Source organism: Diabrotica virgifera, chromosome 9, assembly GCF_917563875.1.
Source record: "Diabrotica virgifera virgifera chromosome 9, PGI_DIABVI_V3a".
Lineage (NCBI taxonomy): Eukaryota > Metazoa > Arthropoda > Insecta > Coleoptera > Chrysomelidae > Diabrotica > Diabrotica virgifera.
This window is the reverse complement of record NC_065451.1, coordinates 139,941,770-139,963,183: the sequence shown is the minus strand read 5'-3', so window position 1 is coordinate 139,963,183 and position 21,414 is coordinate 139,941,770. Positions and strand designations below refer to the sequence as shown.

The window sequence follows — 21,414 nt, the reverse complement described above, 5'->3', positions numbered from 1 at the left end:
TTATAAAAAAGTAGCCACTATCTGCGGACTCCTGGTTAAAAAATAAACTATAGATGACTGGAACATACATATATGAATGCCTACTTTTCATTTTTAAAAAATAATCATAAATTCATGAAACACGTAATAAACCATAATTATTCTAATACACGAAACAATCTTATAAACTATAATATACCAATACATAGACTAACAACATCAGAGAAAACTACAGAATATGCCTGTATTAAATTTGTTTAATAAACTGCCTTATAGCATTAAAATAGAAACTGAAATAAATAAATATAGTAAGTCTGTTCAACAGTTAGGTAATCATAAACCTAGAACCATACAAAGTGGAAGAGTACCTTCAAACTGACCTGCAAGGAGACTGAGGGCTCTTATCTTAACCTACATGTCACTGTTATTATTGTAATTATATTTTTAATATCATTTTTTTTTGTTAAGTGTAGGTTGTTTCAGCAACCCTTATAAATTGTATTTGACACCATTCTCCCTATTTCTGTTCTAGAAATATCCCTCTAAAACCAACATTATATAATTTATTGTGAATAAATGTTATGTCTATGCAGTCAAAAGCTTGTGATAGATCAATATGTATTTTTTAATGAATAACACGTTGACGGACAAAAGTCTAATTTTTATTGATGTAATGTGACAACGTCTATAGGCGCCATTTGTAAAATAACGAGTTGTGACAAAAAATAGCATGCAATAGATGCATTTCATATGCATCTGAGTACAGATGCATATGAAATGTGATATGACATCCATTGTTGTCATCCACATGTTTACAGGAAATGTTAAAAAACTCCTTTCCAAAAATTGTGTCCATAAACTATAAGCGGTAAAAGAAATTCAGCAATTTCCCTATTCTGCTTTGCAAAATACATATAGTGTCACAACACTTGCTTATACATTTGACGCACTGTCCATCAACGTGTTAAACAAAATATTTTTTAAAACGTTTTTATATACTTGGCTTAGTCTTTGTTACTGTCTCCGCAAATTGTGTAATCCATTTTAAAAATAGCTCTAGGCTACCTAGGTACCTGAAATTTTCAGAATAGCTTAGAACTAGCCAACAATGTAATATTTAACTGCTATTATACAGGGTATTTACAAAGTTATAACCCATTTTATATGAAAATCGTAACAAGTTTAACTCCGTGTATAAGTAAAAATAAGCACAACGGCAACAGTTTATTGATGCCATACTTTTTTATTTATTGTCAAAATTTTCATAAATGATCGATATTGCTAATTTTCTTTATATTGAATACAGGGTGAGTCAAAACGCAAGTACATTATTTTCTCAGTAATTTTAAATGAAACACCCTGTATTTTATATCACTGTCGAAAAGTACCATTACCATACTTTAATTTTTATATAACATTACATATGTCTAAATTTATTAGTTTTCGAGATATTTTCATGTTTCAGAGCAAGTTAATAATTACGGGTCTAAATCTTTCCAAATTTTAGGTAAGCCATGACTGAATTGTCTAAAACTGACAATTTACGATTACTGATTATCAATCTGTAATCAAAGCAGCTGGCTACAATTTTTGTTATTAACTTTTATTGCTTTACGCCGCCTATTCAATCACCCTGTATGGATAAATTAATTTTTTTTATTTCAAATTATTTTAAAAATGTGACTAATGCAATGATGTTTTAAATAATAATAAATAATAAAAACGTTTTTTTATAAAAAAAAGTTCTTTTTTATAAAAGTGTTATTATTATAAACCAGCTGCACTTGCATTTTTTTTCATTTCAATCCTGTTTTCTCTTTTCCATTTCTCAATTGAAATTGTTGTTCCTGTAACGTTTTTCCCTCACTTGAAGTGCCAATTCCCTACTTCGGATTTCATACCAGCGATAAATAAAACATCGAAGCTACATAAATGAGATTCCTAAAAAAATGGAAGTGGTTACAAAAAGAGATAAAATAAGAAATGACACAATAACTCAAGCTCCAACGTTAAAACCCAGAGACAATTATAGGGGAAAGACAACTAGGATTGCTAGGCCACATCCATAGAATGAGCGACAAAAGAATAACAAAAAAAATATGAAGTTATATAGGGTACAAGGTAAAAACAAAGTAGGCCGCCCAAGAATGAGGTGGGAAGAACAAGTCAGACAGGAAGCAGAGAAGATAGGACTATAGGACTGCAATGGAATGTTAAAACAATTAGCTCAAAACAGAACCTTGTGAAAAAGAGATATTAAAGAAACACCGCAATAGTAAATATATGGACAGAAAAATGTGTTAAAATAAGTAGGTAGTTGATAAAATAAGTATTTTATAATTCTGGACCTCGGAGATAAACTACACTATGTCGACATGGTGTTGTTTTGAATAAGTTCCTTTAATCCACTTATTTTATTAGTTGGATCATACAAATTGGTTATATCATTAAAATATTGTCATATATTGTTACTCAACCAATTATGGGATATATCAGATTTTTATTAACATCCTAAGTGGTCTAAACACAGTTGCTTGACATTACATAGTACAGTGGAACCTCGATAACTCGGATTAATCGGGACCGCGGCCGATCCGGGTTATCGAAAATCCGGGTTAGCCGGAGAATATAGTAAAAATTAATAAATAACCTCCATTACAATTACAAAAACATGAAACACATATGCACAGTACACATCTAAATTACGTATAGTTGTATAGAGTGTAGAGTTTTGTTCATTTCTTGGTAAAAAACTCAGTCATACTGTAGAGATGTACCGACACCATAATATGGTAGGTCTGGATCCTGCGTACAAAAAAAAATTGATAAATAGCAAGCTGAAAATTTGTTATTAGCTTAAGGGTGTCTAGTCGGACAAACATTAATATATGGGAACACTGGAACAGGGGAAGTTTTAACTGTGGAACAGGTTAAAAATTTGGAACGGTCAGACCACGAAAACGGCACATGTATTTTTTCCGACAGAACAGACTTAAACTCTCCGAACAGAGATTAAACTCTCATGCAAAAATCAGACTGCTATTTATCACCAAATTGGCGTTTTAATGAGTGGAAAATGTAGAATATGTCAAATGACAGGAATTATGACAGGTGATAAATAGCAGTCTGATTTTTGCATGAGAGTTTAATCTCTGTTCGGAGAGTTTAAGTCTGTTCTGTCGGACAAAACAAATGTGCCATTTTCGTGTTCTGACCGTTCCAAATTTTTGACCTGTTCCACAATTAAAACTGCCCCTGTTCCAGTGTTCTCATATATCAAAGTTTATCCGACTAGACACCCTTAAGCTATTAATAAATTTTTAGCTTGCTATTAATCAACTTTTTTTTCATACGCGGGATCCAGACCTATGGTAGCATAATATCATATTATGATGCTGCAATAAATTTATTTTAAAGATTCGTCTTTATCAATCCTACCTAATGTTTCTAGTTTCTTTTCCATTGTCACTGCAACATTTTTACGTTTTGTTACCATTATGTAGACAAAGCAAACACAATCTGAAGCACGATTACATTACAGAACGGAAGTGATTAATAGGCTGTACTACACACAATACAAGAATTTTTAAATAGTCACGTCTTTTTTAAACAATGCTAAGACAGTTTGACATAAATAAAGAAAAAGGAATACAGACAGGTGTCTGTTCTTTCCGATAAGCTGAGACGGTCGCTCTGGCTGCCGCCGTGTGCATGAATCATTTTTACTATTGTACTTATGTGTTCAAATTACACAAATACACATTATCTCTGAAATATTATTTGGCCTGCATACATTTTTATTTGATAAAATTGTTAAATTGTTTATTTGTTAAATTTTTGTCTGATGAAAATCGGTCCGGGTTAGCCGGACTTCCGGGTTATCGGGGGCCGACTTATCGGGGTTCCACTGTACTTATAGTTTATCTCCGAGGTCCAAAGTTATTGAACTGTATATACTTAAATAGCCCAATGCGAAAGGTACAAATGGGTTTAAGTGATTAAATAAAAAAACATTCTTTATATTTTTAATGAAAGTAAACCTCATTAGTTAACTTATTGTTGTTTTGCCTTCAGAATTTTCAGCCCTTCATATCTTTTGATTAAGACTCATAATAATAAAGCTCGTAAATGCTGCAATGAGATATGGTTTAGAAAAAACTGAGTACATGGCAAAGAAGCAGTAGAAAACTGATTAGAACTAGAAATTAATAACTGCTGAACAGAAAAGCAATGAAGCCTGGGTCCTGAAAGAAACATCTAAAAACAAACTCGACACATTCGAAAGGAAAATACTAGGACATGTGAAGGAAAACGGAATCTTCACAAGTCGATACAACAACGAACTTTATCGGCTTTATAGGGAAGCACCCCTGTCAGATTTCATTAGAATACAAAGATTGCAATAGGCCGGACATGTGATATGAATGGGAGAGGATAGGCTACCAAAAAGAGCACTGAATGCTAGAATGCAAGGAAAGAGACCGGTTGGAAAGCCAAGAAAGCGGTGGGAAGACACAGTAAACAGCGACGCACAAGCCCTTTTAGGAGTCCGTGTATGGAGAACAACAGCCACAGACAGGCAAGGGTGGAGGCAAAAAATGTAGGAGGCCAAGGCTCAATTTGGGCTGTAGTGCCGTAGAAGAACAGAAGAGCTACAAATTTGAGAACAAAGAAAATTTCATTCATCTATTATGGTAGCGAAAATACTAAAATTTCATTCATATCTAATTAATAACGGTAGCAGAAGCAATGTTTAGGATACCATCAAGAAAAGCAAATAAATATATCAAAGATACTATCAAGAAAAGCAAAAGAAAGCTCTACAGAACTGTCATAAGACCAGTTGTGCTTTATGGGTGCGAACTATGGATGCTAAATAAAACAAATACTAATGCTAGAAGTTCGGGAACGAAACATTTTACACAAAATATATAGAAGAAAAAGGAGGCATGTGAGTTAGAAAAAATAGCTTAAGTCAAAGCGCAAAGAATAAGATGGCTGGAGCATGTAAAAAGACTTCCGGAACAAAGAGCAACCAAACAAATGCTGAGAAGAGACCAAACGGGAGAAAAAAGACAAAAGGGGCCTAGAAGAAAATGGATAGATGCGGTAGAAGTGAAATTTAAAGAATTTAAGATAAGAGACTGGGAAACTAATGCACCGAATGGAGAGGAATTGTCAACCAAGCAAGTGAGCTGTGAAGGCCCGTTAAGAAATAGGAAAGATGTATATAGTACAAGTGTTATAGCAAATTGTTACACATGTCTTTATGCTGGAGAAATACATTTTGGAAACAATACATGGACATTTTGGAATAGATCCTCCATCATTGGAAGAATATTTGGGTGTAAATAATTAAAGTAATAAATATTTTTCAGTATGTATTTTTTTAATAATAAAACAATTTTTTTTTATAAATTCAAACTAGATTTGTTTAAAATTGCCTCCACTAATTTCTGTTGGTTCTTAAACAAATCTAGTTGAACTTCCAATCTTTTTTCCTCCATTTCGGTCCTCTTCTCTGTTTCCCATTTTGCCAATTTAAATTTTTCTTCTTGTAACGTTTTCTCCCTCTCTTGGAGTGCCAGTTCCCTACTCCGGATTTCAAACCAGCGGTCATTTTTTTTTGTAAATAGTCTAGAGATGACTGTTTTAAGCCAACATTCCTTCTATTTCCTTTAGGAGCTACAAATAAATTTATGAAGATATACTCACGGCCAAAAATATTGCATATGCATGTAAAATGAAATGTTTTGTGCTGCCTTTCTTAGCCCCCAGTATCATACAAATGGATTTCTTTTCCGAATGCGCTGGTTTAAAGTGTCGTATAAATGCTATAATTGGATTTAAATATGATCTGGGCTATATGCTGGCCAATATGATTTTTAAATTGAATCTCATCAAGTACATACTCACTATTCTAGCGACATGAAGACGTGCATTGGCGCCAATATGTCATATCCAATGTGGCTTGCAAATGGCAAAACATGATCTTTTAAAACGTTTTCAATGTACATGTCAGTTGGCACCTAATCACCTCCACGTGTTCGGTATGTCCTTTCAGAACAATACTATGCCACCACCACCAAAACTAGCACTCTGTATGAGGTTACAACTGAACTACTGTACGAAGTTTTGTCAATCTTGCTTCCATATGATGAACAGTATGCCATATGTAACATTATACAGAGTGTAAATTTTGGTGGTGGTGGCATAGTACTATGGAGTGGTATTTCTTGGGAAGGAGATACCAAACTTTTGTGAAGGTGATTGGGTGAATGAAAGTTGATATTTAATCATATTTTGCCATTTGCCAGCCATATTGGATAACACGTTCGTGTTAATGCACCATAACGCAGGTCTTCATGTCGGTAGAATAGTAAATACTTACCTTGTTAATATTCAATTTAAAAATCATATTGGCCACCATACAGCCCATATAAAATTTTAATCCGATTATACCATTTATATGATACTTTAAAAGAGCTCATTCGGAAAAGAAATACTCTTTCCATGACACTGGGAGCAGCAAAAAAAATTTCATTTTACACGTTAATTTAAAAATATGCAATATTTTGTCATGAGTGTATATAATATATATTGATGTTGAATAATCGAGTACAAATATAAATATAGATAAGCAAAATTATTGGCTAAAACTCGTAAAGTGAATGTGGATATAAACGGAAATATATAAAATGATGAAGGGTCATCATTCCATACATTTCTGGGCAACTATATACACGTGATTCGGAATGTATGTAATGTATGGAATGATGACACTTCATCATTTTATATATTTCCTTTTATATTCACATTCACTTTATGAGTTTTTGCCAATAATATATATATATATACATCAACCAGTGAATATTAAAAATAACATACTTAAAATGGTCCTTTTTTTTCCTGGAGTTTCTTCAATTTTTTGCTGACTTGATCCAGGCTTTGTTGGATCCTCGCTTTCGACAATTATTTCCTCATGAACTATAATATAAAAAATGTTAATAACTTTGTTTCATTCATAGACAGTCTCTAACTTACCATCAATTGTAGATGAGTCGTTAAATAAATTTAATGTTGCATTTTCCCTTATCACCAATGCCTCCTGGTGACTGTTATTCTGACTTTTACCCTTAACAGAGGGTAAAAGTGCAGATTCCCTTGACAACTCCAGTACATACTGCAAAAGATCATCCATCTCAGAAACTTCTTCTTCAACTCCTGATCTATAAAAAATAAGGACAATCTCAGTGTTTGTATTTAATTTCGTTTATTTATTAACTCCAAGAAACACAAATGTCACCTCCAGTACATTAAAAAAATACAAAAATGTTCACACAAAATACAATTACCTACTTATCTGATATTAGGTCTGGATCCCGCGTATGAAAAAAAAGTTGATTAATAGCAAGCTGAAAATTTGTTAATAGCTTAAGGGTGTCTAGTCGAATAAACTTTGATATATGGGAACACTGAAACAGGGGTAGTTTTAATTGTGGAACAGGTTAAAAATTTGGAACGGTCACAGCACGAAAACGGCACATTTATTTTGTCCGACAGAACAGACTTAAACTCTCCGAACAGAGATTAAACTCTCATGAAAAAATCAGACTGCTATTTATTACCTGTCATAATTCCTGTCATTTGACATATTCTACATGTTCCACTCATTAAAACGCCCATTTGGTGATAAATAGCAGTCTGATTTTGCATGAGAGTTTAATCTCTGTTCGAAGAGTTTAAGTCTGTTCTGTCGGACAAAATAAATGCCGTTTTCGTGCTGTGACCGTTCCAAATTTTTAACCTGTTCCACAATTAAAACTACCCCTGTTCCAGTGTTCACACATATCAAAGTTTATTCGACTAGACACCCTTAAGCTATTAACAAATTTTCAGCTTGCTATTAATCAACTTTTTTTCATACGCGGGATCCAGACCTATATGTAATAAAAAAATTTAAAAAAAAAATTTTTAGGAAACGCTTTTCTTTAGTTACGAGTGACTAAAATTATAAATATAAAAAAATCAACTAAAAAGCAAAAAATTAAAATAATTGAAAAAATCTAACACATTCGCCAAAGAAAAACGTGGCGTGTCTTCATCGAATAAACGGTTTTCGCCCCACGCTTTTCTTTGACTAATGTGTTTTTTTCAATTATTTTTATTTTTTGCTTTTTGGTTAATTTTTTTATATTTTTAATTTTGGTCACTCGTAACTAAAGAAAAGCGTTTCCTAAAAATTTTTTTTTTAATATTTTTTTATTTTTTACTTTTTAGTCTTACACTTTTCAAACATTAAAATATATCGTCATGTTTATTAGAGTATGTATCAAACATATGATGTACAAACATGAAAAGTCGTCAGAATCAGCAAAAAATTTGAAACTTTATTGTTTATTTATGAAGTCTAACGTAAACAATTAACGTAAAAAGTAAAATTATCTACAGTAATTAGCTTCTTCTAAAGTTTCTTCATTGTAAAAAACAAGAGAATTTAAGGATTTTCCATTAAAATAATTTTTTTAGTTAAACAATTAATAAACATAAAATTTTTCATTGACTATTCGTGTATTGTTCCCGCGAATGGATATGTCTGCAAATTTTTAGTCATTTGCATTGAAGAAAAGGCAGTCAAATTAACATCCAAAGATTTGACCCAAATGATTGAACTAAAGAAAAGCGTTTAAAAAAGATAAATGATGATATTGTATTGTTTTGATTGCTTGTTAGGTCTGGATCCCGCGTATGAAAAAAAGTTGATTAATAGCAAGCTGAAAATTTGTTAATAGCTTAAGGGTGTCTAGTCGGATAAACTTTGATATATGGGAACACTGGAACAGGGGTAGTTTTAATTGTGGAACAGGTTAAAAATTTGGAACGGTCAGATTATGAAAACGTCCAATGTATTTTGTCAGACAGAACTTCCAATTGATTTGTTGCCCTTTCATTAAACTCTCATGCAAAAATCAGACTGCTATTTATCATCAACATAATTCCTGTCATTTGACATGTTCTATATATATCATTCTAGCATAACGTTATTCTAACATTGTAATGTCAGACTTGTTAAAACGCCAAAAATATTTTCTGACATAATTTTTTTTTTTTTCATATATTATATAAAGTTTGCTATTGAATAAACCTAAAAACAACCTGCTAGTTTTCACAATCATAAACTTGTCAGGACGACATGTTCCACAATTAATACTTTCCCTGTTTCCAGTGTTCCCCTACATCAAACTTTGTCCGAATAGACACCTTAAGCTATTAACAAGTATTCAGCTTGCTATTAATAAATTTTTTTGTAGGTGGGATCCAAGCCTATGTATTTAAATATAAAAATATGCTTTTATCTGAGTTTTCAATTTTTTTATTTTGTTTATACCTTTTGGTTGTGAAGGTAAATTATTGTATATCAATAATTTAAATATTTTTTTCCATATTTGAAAATTTTACTGAAATTAAGTCATTTGTTGGTCTACTTATATTTCTTAAATACAAGATTTGTTTGTTTTATTTTTATAATAGACAACTTAATACATTATTATTATATACCTAGGCAAATATTAAACATTAAATATGGAGTTCCAATAAGGAACATGGATGATTACTTAAATTATCCAAAGAAAATATATACTCACTTAATTTGAAGTCTGTGGTCCCTCTGACTAAACTTGCTCACCAGGTTCTTTATACGATCTTTCAGTGCTCTAATGCTGGCCTGCTTTCCAGTGATTTGCAGCATGTTTACTTGAACTAAGTTCCACCTGTCTGGATGCTCGAACGGATTCTGGCCTACGACTTCCTTCAGCAAGAACAAATCATCTTCATTGCTGAAGTGAAGTCGTTTTCTGCTATTTTCCATTGTTAAAAACAAAACAAATGCCTTTAACCTTAAAACTTAAAATAAAAACAAGTGCCACGTGCGAAATGTTAATATATACCTCTATGGTGCGAAATAACGAAATAGAAAAGAATTGACAGACGACAAACCAAACGATGACGGTTTGCGTCTGTAATCGGGTAAGCTCCGCTTGTGCATTCGGTAACTTTCGGCTCGATAGGGATGCGTATGAACCTAACGTACCAGCCCGTAACCTTAGGTAATACGTATCTCGATACGGTAGTTCAACCATTAATGCGCAAGCGTATATGTCAAAAAGATGCGTTACGTTTACGTATTTGTGTGCACAAAAACTCCCTTTTGTCTAACCTTAAAATAGTTATTTCTCTTTTTTTCGTTTTCTACAACTTGTTTAGAAAAAATAGTTAAAGTTTTGTATTTAAAATTAAACTTTCGTTTTTCTAATATGTATCAACAAAGATGTTTTTGCTTTACGATATAATATATATTTTCAAATAATCAAATAAGTATAATATACTATTATTGTCCTTTTCATCGTTCATAACTGAAGGGTATGTATTATTTTTCGTGTAATCTAAATATATGGCGATAATGCCCCGAACGGATGACGGTTTTTTTCCCGTACTGTGGGGTAAAATCGCCATTTGTACTTTTTTTTGTTGACGCATTTCATGTGTAGTTTATGTTGACAAACTAACGTTTTCTCTGACAAAACATGTAAACAAATAACTAACCTACCAAATGATGTAGAGAAAAGTTATTAATTTGTTGTTTAGCAATTTAAAAATTTGTAATTTGCTTAAGATGGCGATATTCCCCCTTCCTCCCCTATTTTAGTTACTAAAGCCATAAATTTAATTATCGGGTTTTATTGTTACAGGCAACTTGCAAATGCAAATACAGCTGCAAAAAGATCTCGCTACGTTTGAAACTTAAATTACGTGAAGATTTTATGAAGATGGACCATCACAACTTGCAGAACACTTTTTTGATGCGACTTTTGTCTGTGGCAGAAATAAAGCGGAGGCGCCATGGGACCTATGATACCCCGACTAACAGTCGTAGGCAATGTACAATTTGTTATTCTGTACCTAATAATACAGGTAGTTCCTTCCAAGTGTACAAGCTAACTTACCAGGATATTTTTGCAGTATCGCACAGGCGTCTACACACTCTGCAAAGTAGGTGTCAAGAAGGAGTTATCACTTACACAGAGAAAAGAAAGGGAAACGCACATCACAAGTATACTAACGAAGATTGGGAGCAAATCAAACAACACGTTAACTCGTTTCCATGCGATGAAAGTCACTACGGTCGCGCTAAAAGTAACAAAGTGTATTTTAGTAGTGATCTCAATATGAGTCGTCTTTACAGAAGTTTCATCAGCAAATATCCAGGCAGCAAAATTACTTACAAATTCTATCGAAAAATATTTTTGAAATGTTTTCCACATGTTTCATTTTGCCGTCCCAGGACGTAGACGTGCAGGACCTGCGATTTACTTGCTTGTAAGATTTCAAGTTCCAGTGGATCTGGATTAGTAACTGCTAAAGAGAGCAATTACTTCATCACTGCAAGTATAAGAGAGCCCTTCAATGTATGAATAAGAACTCGTATGATTCACGTTTTCCCAATTGTGACTTTTGTATGATATCTTTGGATCTTCAGCAAGTTTTACTGGTACCAAATTTAACACATAGTAATATCTACTATAGTAGACAACTGAGTTGTTATAATCTGGTCATCCATGTATCTCATGTAAATAAAGCTTTTAAATGTATGTGGGATGAAACAAAAGCTTGTCGTGGAAGCAATGAAGTTGGATCCTGCATTTTACTCTAGTGAATTCATATGGTATTTTTGATAAAATGGTTCTATGGTCCGATAATTGTGCCGGACAAAATAAGAACCGCACTCTTATTTCTTTAATGATGTTTTTGGTGCAAATTGGACAGTTTGATGAGATTGTTCAAAAATTTTTATTAAGCGGGCATAGCTTTTTATCGTGTGATCGGGACTTCGCGATTATTGAAAAAAGGAAAAGAGTCTCAAAGTGTTTTACCCCGATGGATTTACAGCAAGTGGTTGCTTCCGCTAAAGTTACAGGGGAACCATTCACTGTAGTTGACATGGAACATTCGTACGTTTTAGACTTAAAAAGCGCCTGCGATTCCGTACTTAAAGTTAATTTTCCAATATCAAAGGCTACTATGATAAAAGTTTCTAAAGATTATCCAGGTATTGTTCAGTATAAGACCACATACAGTGACATAGACACTTGGAAATGTATCAATGTACTAAAAAAAGGGGCTAAACCTGACGATATTGTAAATATTCATGGTTTTAAGAAGGGTGTTAACAACTGCAAAAAATAAAGTATACATGCCATAGATCGGGCAATATGAGAACAAGGGGGCAAAATATTAGATCACTGAAAACACAAGGCAGTAATAAAATCCATGGGTATTGCCCTGCAAAAATGTGTGTGACAGTTGAGGATACTAAATGTGCAGTATAGTTTTGTAATACTCATATTGGACATAAATTAAAAGAAGATATGGGGCATCTTTTTCTGTCAATATCAGATCGTCAACATATTGCATCCAAAATAGCTGCAAAATACCATTGGGTGTACCTATATTGAATGAAGTACGGGATTCTGTTACTAACTGTAAACTAGAGCGAACCCATTTACTTACAAAAAAAGACCTGTACAACATTGAAAGAGCATTTAACCTAAACAGATCTGCTATCCGTCACACAATTGATGCCATTAGCGTTGATGCTTGGGTAAATGAGCTTAAAGTCAGCGGATCCATTCTATTTTATAAGCCACAATAATGTTTATCCAATGAGTACCCTCAACTGAAACAAGAAGATTTTGTGCTAATGATAATGACTGAAGGACAAAAGGAATTATTATTAAGGTTTTTTTTTTAAGTATCTTGGCATATTTGTAAACTGTACTTCTACCTACATCTTTATAATTTATTTTTTTAAGGTTTGGTGACGATTGCATTTGTATGGATGGAACCCATGGGCTAAATGGTTATGGATTTGAGCTTCATACAATACTTGTACTTGATGATCTCAGAGAAGGCTATCCAAGTGCAGAAATAATGAAAATCTTTTTTTACATGTTGAAGAACAAATTGGGAAAAAAATTAAGCCTAGAGTCTTCATGTCAGATATGGCTGAGGCCTATTATAATGCTTCGCTACAAGTGATGCATCCTGCTGAATTAAGGTATATTTAATTTGCAATTTTAGAATTTTAATTAAGTTTTTAATATTACTTTTAGACTTTATTGCTCCTGGCATGTAGAAAGGGCTTGGCGGAAAAATTTAGAAAAAGTCGTTAATAAGGAAAAAAGGTAAAGGTACATAAATATGTTTAAATATGTCTTAAAACATATTTTCATATTCTCATTTACCAAATGCTTAGAATGTTGTTGCAAGAAAGAGATATAGAAACTTTCAATACCTTAACACAAAAATTTTTGGAGTTTTGCCAAGGAAGCCCAGAATCTGTGAAATTTGCTAACTATTCTCAACAACATTATGTAAATAAAGCAGAACATTGGGCATACTGCTTTAGACTCTATAGTGGTCTTAATACCAACATGCATATAGAGAGGATGCATAGGACCATTAAGCACCTTTATCTTAATGGAAAATATGTTAAAAGATTAGACAAAGCCATCAGTGCCATATTAAAGTTTGTGCGAGACAAAATTTTTGAAAGACTTATTGTAGTTCATAAGGGGAAAGTGTGCACTAAATTATCTGAATTAAGGCAAAGACACAAAACAAGTGAAATGCTGGATATAAGTAAAGTTGAAGCAATTGATGGTGGTTGGCTGGTCCCATCAGCTTCAAGAAATGAAATGTATGTTGTGCAAGAGATACAGTCGGAATGTACATGCAAGCTTGAATGTAGTGAATGTGGTGTGTGTATTCACCGGTATGCATGTACATGTGTAGACTGTAGCATTAAGTGGAATATGTGTAAACATGTACACTTAGTGTTTAAGTTTATACAGCAAAACCCAACAAATATTTGCAAAGAAGTTTTATCAGGTAGGTACACTTACAATTTTATTATGTTTTTTTACAACAGTACAGAATCAAACTTATTATTTTTTGGAATAACATTTTGTACTTACCTAATTTCATATTCATATAACATAGTAGGAACACTTTTTTAGATAATATGATCAGTAATGTCAATGAAATTGAGAAAACAGAAGAAACTGCAAACCTTGTGATGGCATTGAGCACCAAAAAAAAGGAAACACAAGTTGTTTTTGAAGAACAAAAGAAACTTGTCCAAACTATTCAGGAACTTATTGGAGGAAATTGAGGCCATTAAAACGATAGTTGCTCCTATACAACCAACTTTGGAAGCAATTCGAAATAATCAAGCTCAGCGCAAATCATTCCCACTTCCAATGATTGCTGCAGATAACAAAAATATCGAACCCCAGAGACGATTATTTAAAAGTAAGAAAGCTCCGAAAAAGAAGAAAACTCTCTCTGTTCCATCAGTTGAAATGGATACTTCATCAATACAATTAATACACCCAAATTAACATAGACACACAAAGTAGAGAAAAAACAATATGCTTGGGAAAATAATCAAAACTTTAGTCAGTAACAATGTTATGTTTTGACTTTTAATAAATCCTATGGATCACAAAAAAAGTTTTAAACTGTCCCAGTAGGTAAATATATTTGAACAATTTACATTTTTTGTGATCTATAGGACTTTTTAAAATCAGTGGATATAATAAGGCTATACTGGCAAAATTTCCCACTATAATATAAAAGTTAACGCGCCTTTTATCCTTTAGCAGTTCTCAAAAGAATACTGTGGTGTGGAAATGGATAAATTTGTACATATCTGTTTGAACAAAATTTTAAGAAGTCTAAAGTGTGTTTCTATTTCACTTTAAACAAAAGTTTTATCACGTTCATGTATAAAAGGATACTTGCTTGGTAACTTCAAGTCATTTTTAAGTTCTTGAAATATCAGTACAAATTTCATTTTTTAAAATGAAATCAGACTTTTTTAATTTATCTATATAAGTGAATAATACTAATTATTACGCTCGGTTTCATAATCAGTTAAAGTGGACTTTAAATTTTAAGTTAATACCTTTATCAATGCAATCCATATGGGTAAATGTCAACGTTAAAGTGAACTTTAGTTAATGTTCACTTTAAGTTGATTATGAAACCGGGCGCTAGTAATACACATTATACACAATGATGAAGCTATAATTAAAATCTAACCTAAGTGCTGTTTGTAAGCATTAGGCAATCTCCATAACAGTTAAAATATATTAAAACAATCTAATAGGTAGTTCAATAAAACTAAAATAGTAATTAAACTCCCGAAATTAACTTATATTTACACAGCCGAGTTAACCGCTATCCTCGACGCAATAAATTTTGTGGTAGAAAATAATATGAAAAATCCTGTCATTATTACGGATTCCCTAAGTTCAGTAACTGCCTCAAATGACCTATATCCAAGTCTACTACTTATTAAATCAGCATTACACCAACTGAAAACTATAAATATCAATGTCAACTTTGTATGGATTCCATCACATATCGGGGTTGCTGTCCATGAAGAAGCAGTAACAAGCACGGAAGCTGTAGAAATCAGAAGCATTCCACATCTAGATGTAAAACCTGTAGTCAAGAACTTGGTAATCAATATTTGGCAGACGAAATGGAATCAATCAACATTCAAACTACGAGAAGTAAAACAGTCGATACTACCTTGGAAATCAACCCCAAATAAGCGATTACATACATCAAACCATTCTCTCTCGTCTGAGAATAGGCCACACCGCCATCACCCATAAACATCTGCTAGCTGGAGAGTGAAGTAAAATCACAGTACTACGTATGTGATATTGTGCTCAGCGTTCGCCACATTTTACTGGAGTGTCCTCACTATTGCATGGAGAGGCTTCAATATAAACTACAAGACATCTTAAAGCAATATTAAGTGACGGAACTGATATGAACAATTTGACATCATACTTGTATTCTATAATAATCTACTAAATACATTGTATACTTTTAATTGTACTGCGCCAATGACCCTTTGAGGTTGAGGCATAAATAAATAAAAAAAATCTAATAGGTATTAGGTTCTTTAAAAAGTTATCTATAACAAAAACATTGTGTAATTTACCATGCACTAGAACTAGAAATCAAAACAAAAATAAGTCAAATAAATTTAATGTATATTATGTATTATTTATTGTTATTTCCTGACCGTGAATTTTTATCTAGAAACTCCTGTTATAGCTTAAATGTTTCAGCTCCTTGCCATTTTGATAAAAAAGAAACTCTTTCACTTGAAGGGCTAGAATCAAAGACCTTGGTTCTTTTTAAATATTATATTAGCACATCAAATCAATATACCCACATATAGGTACTAAATAACAATAAAGATGCACTAGAAATAAACAAACCAAGACACAATGGATATTACGAGGAGTACTCCCGAATCATAATTTACAATGTATAAATTTTGTTAAAACATGATTTGGGATTTACAATAATATTGTAAATCATTATTTAGGACTGCTCCTTGTAACATTCAATGTGTCTTGGTTTGTTTATTTCTATTGCATCTTTATTGTGATTTTATTAGTGTTAAACAGGAATATTACCAAATCACAATTTTTCTCACTATAAACACAACACATCATATTTTAACTATCATCAATAAAGGTGACTTTTTCTCTTAGAAAAATAATAATTAGTTCTTTGTATAGTGCTGGCTAGCTGGCTTAAAAAATCTTTGTCGAATTACTGCATCCACAAATAATAATTTCTGTAAATGTTGGAATTCGCTTATCGAACACCCTTTTACCCGACTGAAACCGCACACTGCTGGCTCGGTCCCGTTGATTTTTATTTTGCCCCGAACTCTGAAGATAAGCTTTTCACTATTTTCTGGTAGGTCGCAGGATTAACGTGATCTGGACTAATCATTACACAACTTTTATCATTGCTTTAGTATCTTGACTAACGGAACAATAATTTTGGATACAGAATATTCTAGTCTATGTAGTACCACTTGCAAGGGCGCAACCAAGGAGGGAGCCAAGGCGGCCCAAGCCCCCCCTCCCATACCAACAGTTTCTTTTTAATAAACAAATTTTATAACTTACAATGTGCTTTCTGGTAATGCAAAAAATCTAAAGACTACCTATTTGATTCGACTATTTTTCTATTATATTTTTTAATTAGGTATTTTCTATGGGAAATAAGCCACAATTTTACTAAAAAAATGAATTTATTAACGTTTCGAAGCCCAAATCGGGTTTCATTGTCAAAATATTTTTTAAAAAATTAAGTAGTCATTTGTAACGTCGACTTTGTTTAAATTCGCCTGTTAACTATGTTAATATTACTTATTATAAAAAAATAATGAACCACGTGGAAATAAAATTCATATATTCAGAGGAATCTTTTATAATGTCTTCATACAATAACTCCTTACAGCGAAAATAAATAAAATGATTTTCTGCATTTGTAAAATCGTATAAATTATTCTAAGCGAAACGTGACAAAAGTAAGTTTGTGTTCAAAACAAATTTCTAAAGTTTACAACTAAGATCACAATCTCAATTTAACAAAAGCCAGGTATTGTCATTGATATTGGCGAAATAATAGCTAACTGTTCTTTTAAAACATCCTCTTTGCTTTGTTTAAAATTTCAATAACAGCATTTATTAATAGGGGGATTTATTAATTTCAATAGCAGCAGCATTAGAAGAAATTAGCGAATGGGATGAACGAGATTCGGCATCACAAGCGAATATTTTAGTGAATGCCATAAGACAGTCTGAGTTTTTGATCGCGTTATCGACGTCCGAAAAGCTGCTGAGTTTCACATTAATTTTGAGTAAGCTACTCCAAACAGTTGACTCGGATCTAGTATCTGATATTGCTCATGCCGAATGTGCAGTTGATCAAATTCAGTCATTAAGAGAAAACCCAGAAGAACCTTTTCAACAGCTGTTTAAAGCCACTAGTGAGAGAGCAGACTTTTTGGGAACGGAGATTAAAATTCCAAGAAGAGTTGGCAAGCAAGTTCATCGAGACAATGTACCAGGTGTTGATGCTGAAGAATATTTTCGGAGTGTAATTTTCATACCTTTTGCCGAGGGTAAAACATAAAGAAGTATTGACAAGTTTCGCTTGCCTTCTCCCCAAATATTATCAACGACACTAAAGCGCAAAGTTGATAAAGAACAAGAAATCGCAATTCAGAAACTGACCACGATGTACGCTACTGATATTAGTTCGTGCAATATCAACAACCTTATGAGTGAACTTAAGCTGTGGTATGCAAGTTTTAGTGGATCATAAATACCTCACACTGCAATTGATTGTCTGTAATGAAAGCATGTATCCGAATGTATCTGCACTGCTAAAAATGTTTTCTTATTTACCAGTGACCACCAGTACTGCTGAGCGCTCGTTTTCAACGTTACCTCGATTGAAAACTTATCTTCGCAGCTCGACGGGCGAAGTTCGACTGTGGTACTCCACGTGTATGTCCGATTCTATTAGGAAGTGTTCTACTAGATTTTCACAAACTATACCCTAGGTGGCGCTCTTCATCGTAATTTTTGCCGCATTAATTATAACCTAACCTCGATATTCTGTTGGATTATTGAAGTGCTTATTTTGTGATTTTGATATAATTTATCATTTTTTTAACTTTTACTGTTGTAAGGGTAAGTACTAGTAATGTTTATTTATTCAGTATAAGATTTTTTTATTATTTTTATTTTTATGTTACAAAATAGACCTGTACTCATTTGAGTACAGTGGGTTTGTATGAGATCAAAATGATTAATTGGTTTTTTATTGTTTCAGGTTCAATATTGGTATTGGAATGGCTTTTCAAGAATTGGCGCCTATTAGTCCCATTGGGTTTTATGGAAAACGTTATAGAACTCTTGCTTTAGGTTCAGATGACCTAGCGAATTCCACTCATAAAGATGTATCGGTGGTAGTTATTCCTCCTGAGATTGACTATCAAACTGACAATGAAGACATAGATGAGGCTGATCTTCAGACTCAAAGCTTTCCGAATGACGTTCCCGGAGAAATAGAGGTTCATTACATGAGTAATGACTCCGATTACGACGAAGAAGACAATCTTCCTCTTGCCATTAGAAGAGAAAATTTACTGAAGGGTCAAAATAAAACCAAGGAATCTGACTGAACGGAAGAAATTACTGACATTAGTATGACATCTACAACAGGTTACGAGGGTCGTCTGGATAATATGAAAGAACAAATCCGAGGTAAATATCCTATAGAAATATTTAAGAAATTTTTCGACAATGAAATTATTGAATATATTACACAGCAGACAAATTTATATTCCGCTCAAAATAATAATCATCAATTTCATGTAAAGCAGGAAGAGATAAAGATATTTCTGGCTACTTTACTTTTTACTGGATACCATAGATTACCACGAGAGCGCAACTATTGGTGTTTAGATGAGGATCTTCATATTCCCCTGGTGACTAATGAAATTTCAAGGAACCGTTTCCAAGAAATTAAAAAATACCTACATTTGGCAGATAATTCGCAAATTGATACAAGGGACAGAATGTATAAAGTGAGGCCTCTCATGAACAAACTAAATAAAAAAATTCAACAATTTGGCATATTCCACAAAGACTTATCAATTGATGAAGCGATGATAAAGTATTTTGGGCATCACTCATCCAAACAGTTCATAAGGAGAAAGCCAGTAAGATTCGGGTACAAGGACTGGATGCTTTGTAGTTCAACTGGTTATTGCTACAATTTTGACACATATTGTGGAGCATCAGTGGATAAATCGAAAGTGGCGGCGTTGCCTTTAGGATCACAAGTTGTTCTAAAAATGCTTGATGTCGTTGGTGTGCCTACTGACCACGAAGTATTTTTTGACAATTATATTACTATTTACAATTTGATGGAAACTTTAAAAGAGAAGGGCTTTAGAGCAACAGGCACAGCAAGAGAAAATCGTATAAAAAATGTCCTTTGTTACCTTCCGCTGTAATTAAAAAGAAGAATCGTGGATATTTCGAATGTCGCTTTGACAAGACAAGTCTACTACTTTTTGTAAAATGGAACGACAACAATGTCGTCACAATGGCATCAAATTACGATAGTATTGAACCACTTTCAAAAGTGAATCGTTGGTGTGCTGCTGCCAAACGAAAAATTGATGTACCCCAACCAAAACTTTTCTCATCATACAATGTTTCAGTGGGCAGTGTTGATAAAGTTGACCAATCAGTTAATAACTACCGAGTCAGTATACAAGGTAAAAAATGGTGGTGGCCCATTTTTACCCACATGCTCAACTCAGCTCTTGTTAACTCGTGGAGGTTACAAATATTTGCTGGAAATAAAGAAATGGATCTTTTGGCTTTTCAACGAGATGTAGAGTACGTCATTATTTAAGAAGTTTCGGGAAATCTACTTATTCTAGAAAACGACTAGCAGGATCTGTACCAATTAGTCTGAAAATTGATGGAAGCGGTCATTTTCCAAAGAAAATAGACAAACAACTTCGATGTCGCTTATGCCATCAAAGAGTACGTTGGACTTGCATAAAGTGTGAAGTTACTCTGTGTATTGAACGTGATTGTTTTGTACAATTTCATACTAGTTAGATTAAAATAAAGGATATACCCAAGTATCTACCTATATTGTAAGAAAATAAAATATTTTTATTTTTACACAATGTTTTATATTTTTGACTCCCGATCAGCCCATTGTTCTCGTATGAGTACACTTACTTTTTGCTAAAAATTTAAATTTTTTATGTCAAATAACAATGACTTGTTACTATTTAACCCAGATTCAACAAGGACATTCAAAAAAATCTTAAATGTCGTGGGATCAAATGGGTTAATATACATCGCGAGATTCCTGTGGACTTTAAGGATATTCTAAAAATCTTAAAAGAATCACCTAGGGGACTTGAATTTGTTATTTAAATAAAATAATCGTAATCCAGCTTTAGACTTTTACTGCTGAACATAGGTCTCCTTTGCTTCAACTCCTTTTTATTTTGTGCCTCTTTTTTCGAGGAAATCTAAAATTTTGTTAAATATTCCTCCTTTGGTACAAACAATGTGTTATGTAATGTAATGTAATGTGGTTCAATAAACTTTTTATTCATACTCCATCACAATTCGTCTTCGATGCTCGCGCATTCACGTAATGTCAAATTCATATTTCAAAAAATTATTTAAGTTGCCAGACGACGCCAGATGTTTGTTCCTAGAACTGTTTAGATACGGTTCTAATACATGAGTGAAGATTTAATTCTTTTTGTGTTTTGTAATTATTGTAATTAAACTGTATTGATTATCTTAAGTTAAGACTTTAGAGTTTAGTTTAAAATTTCAGTTTGTTACATAAAATAAAGTGGTAAGTAAATATATGAGAACTAAGTATCACCATAATTAAATAGGGTAGAGACTCCGGTTATGGCCACTATACCAGTTATGG

General features: G+C 32.8%; 1 protein-coding gene across 1 annotated transcript; it reads right to left on the bottom strand.

The window, feature by feature from the left end:
- Positions 1-5,367: 5,367 nt before the first annotated feature.
- LOC114341347 (uncharacterized) lies at positions 5,368-7,335 on the bottom strand. Its single transcript, XM_028292134.2, has 3 exons — positions 7,024-7,335; positions 6,868-6,966; positions 5,368-5,664 (listed from the first exon to the last, which is right to left on the bottom strand). The coding sequence occupies exons 1-3, from the start codon at positions 7,178-7,180 to the stop codon at positions 5,456-5,458; spliced, it is 465 nt and encodes a 154-aa protein (XP_028147935.2). The 5' UTR covers positions 7,181-7,335; the 3' UTR covers positions 5,368-5,455.
- Between the last annotated feature and the right edge of the window lie 14,079 nt (positions 7,336-21,414).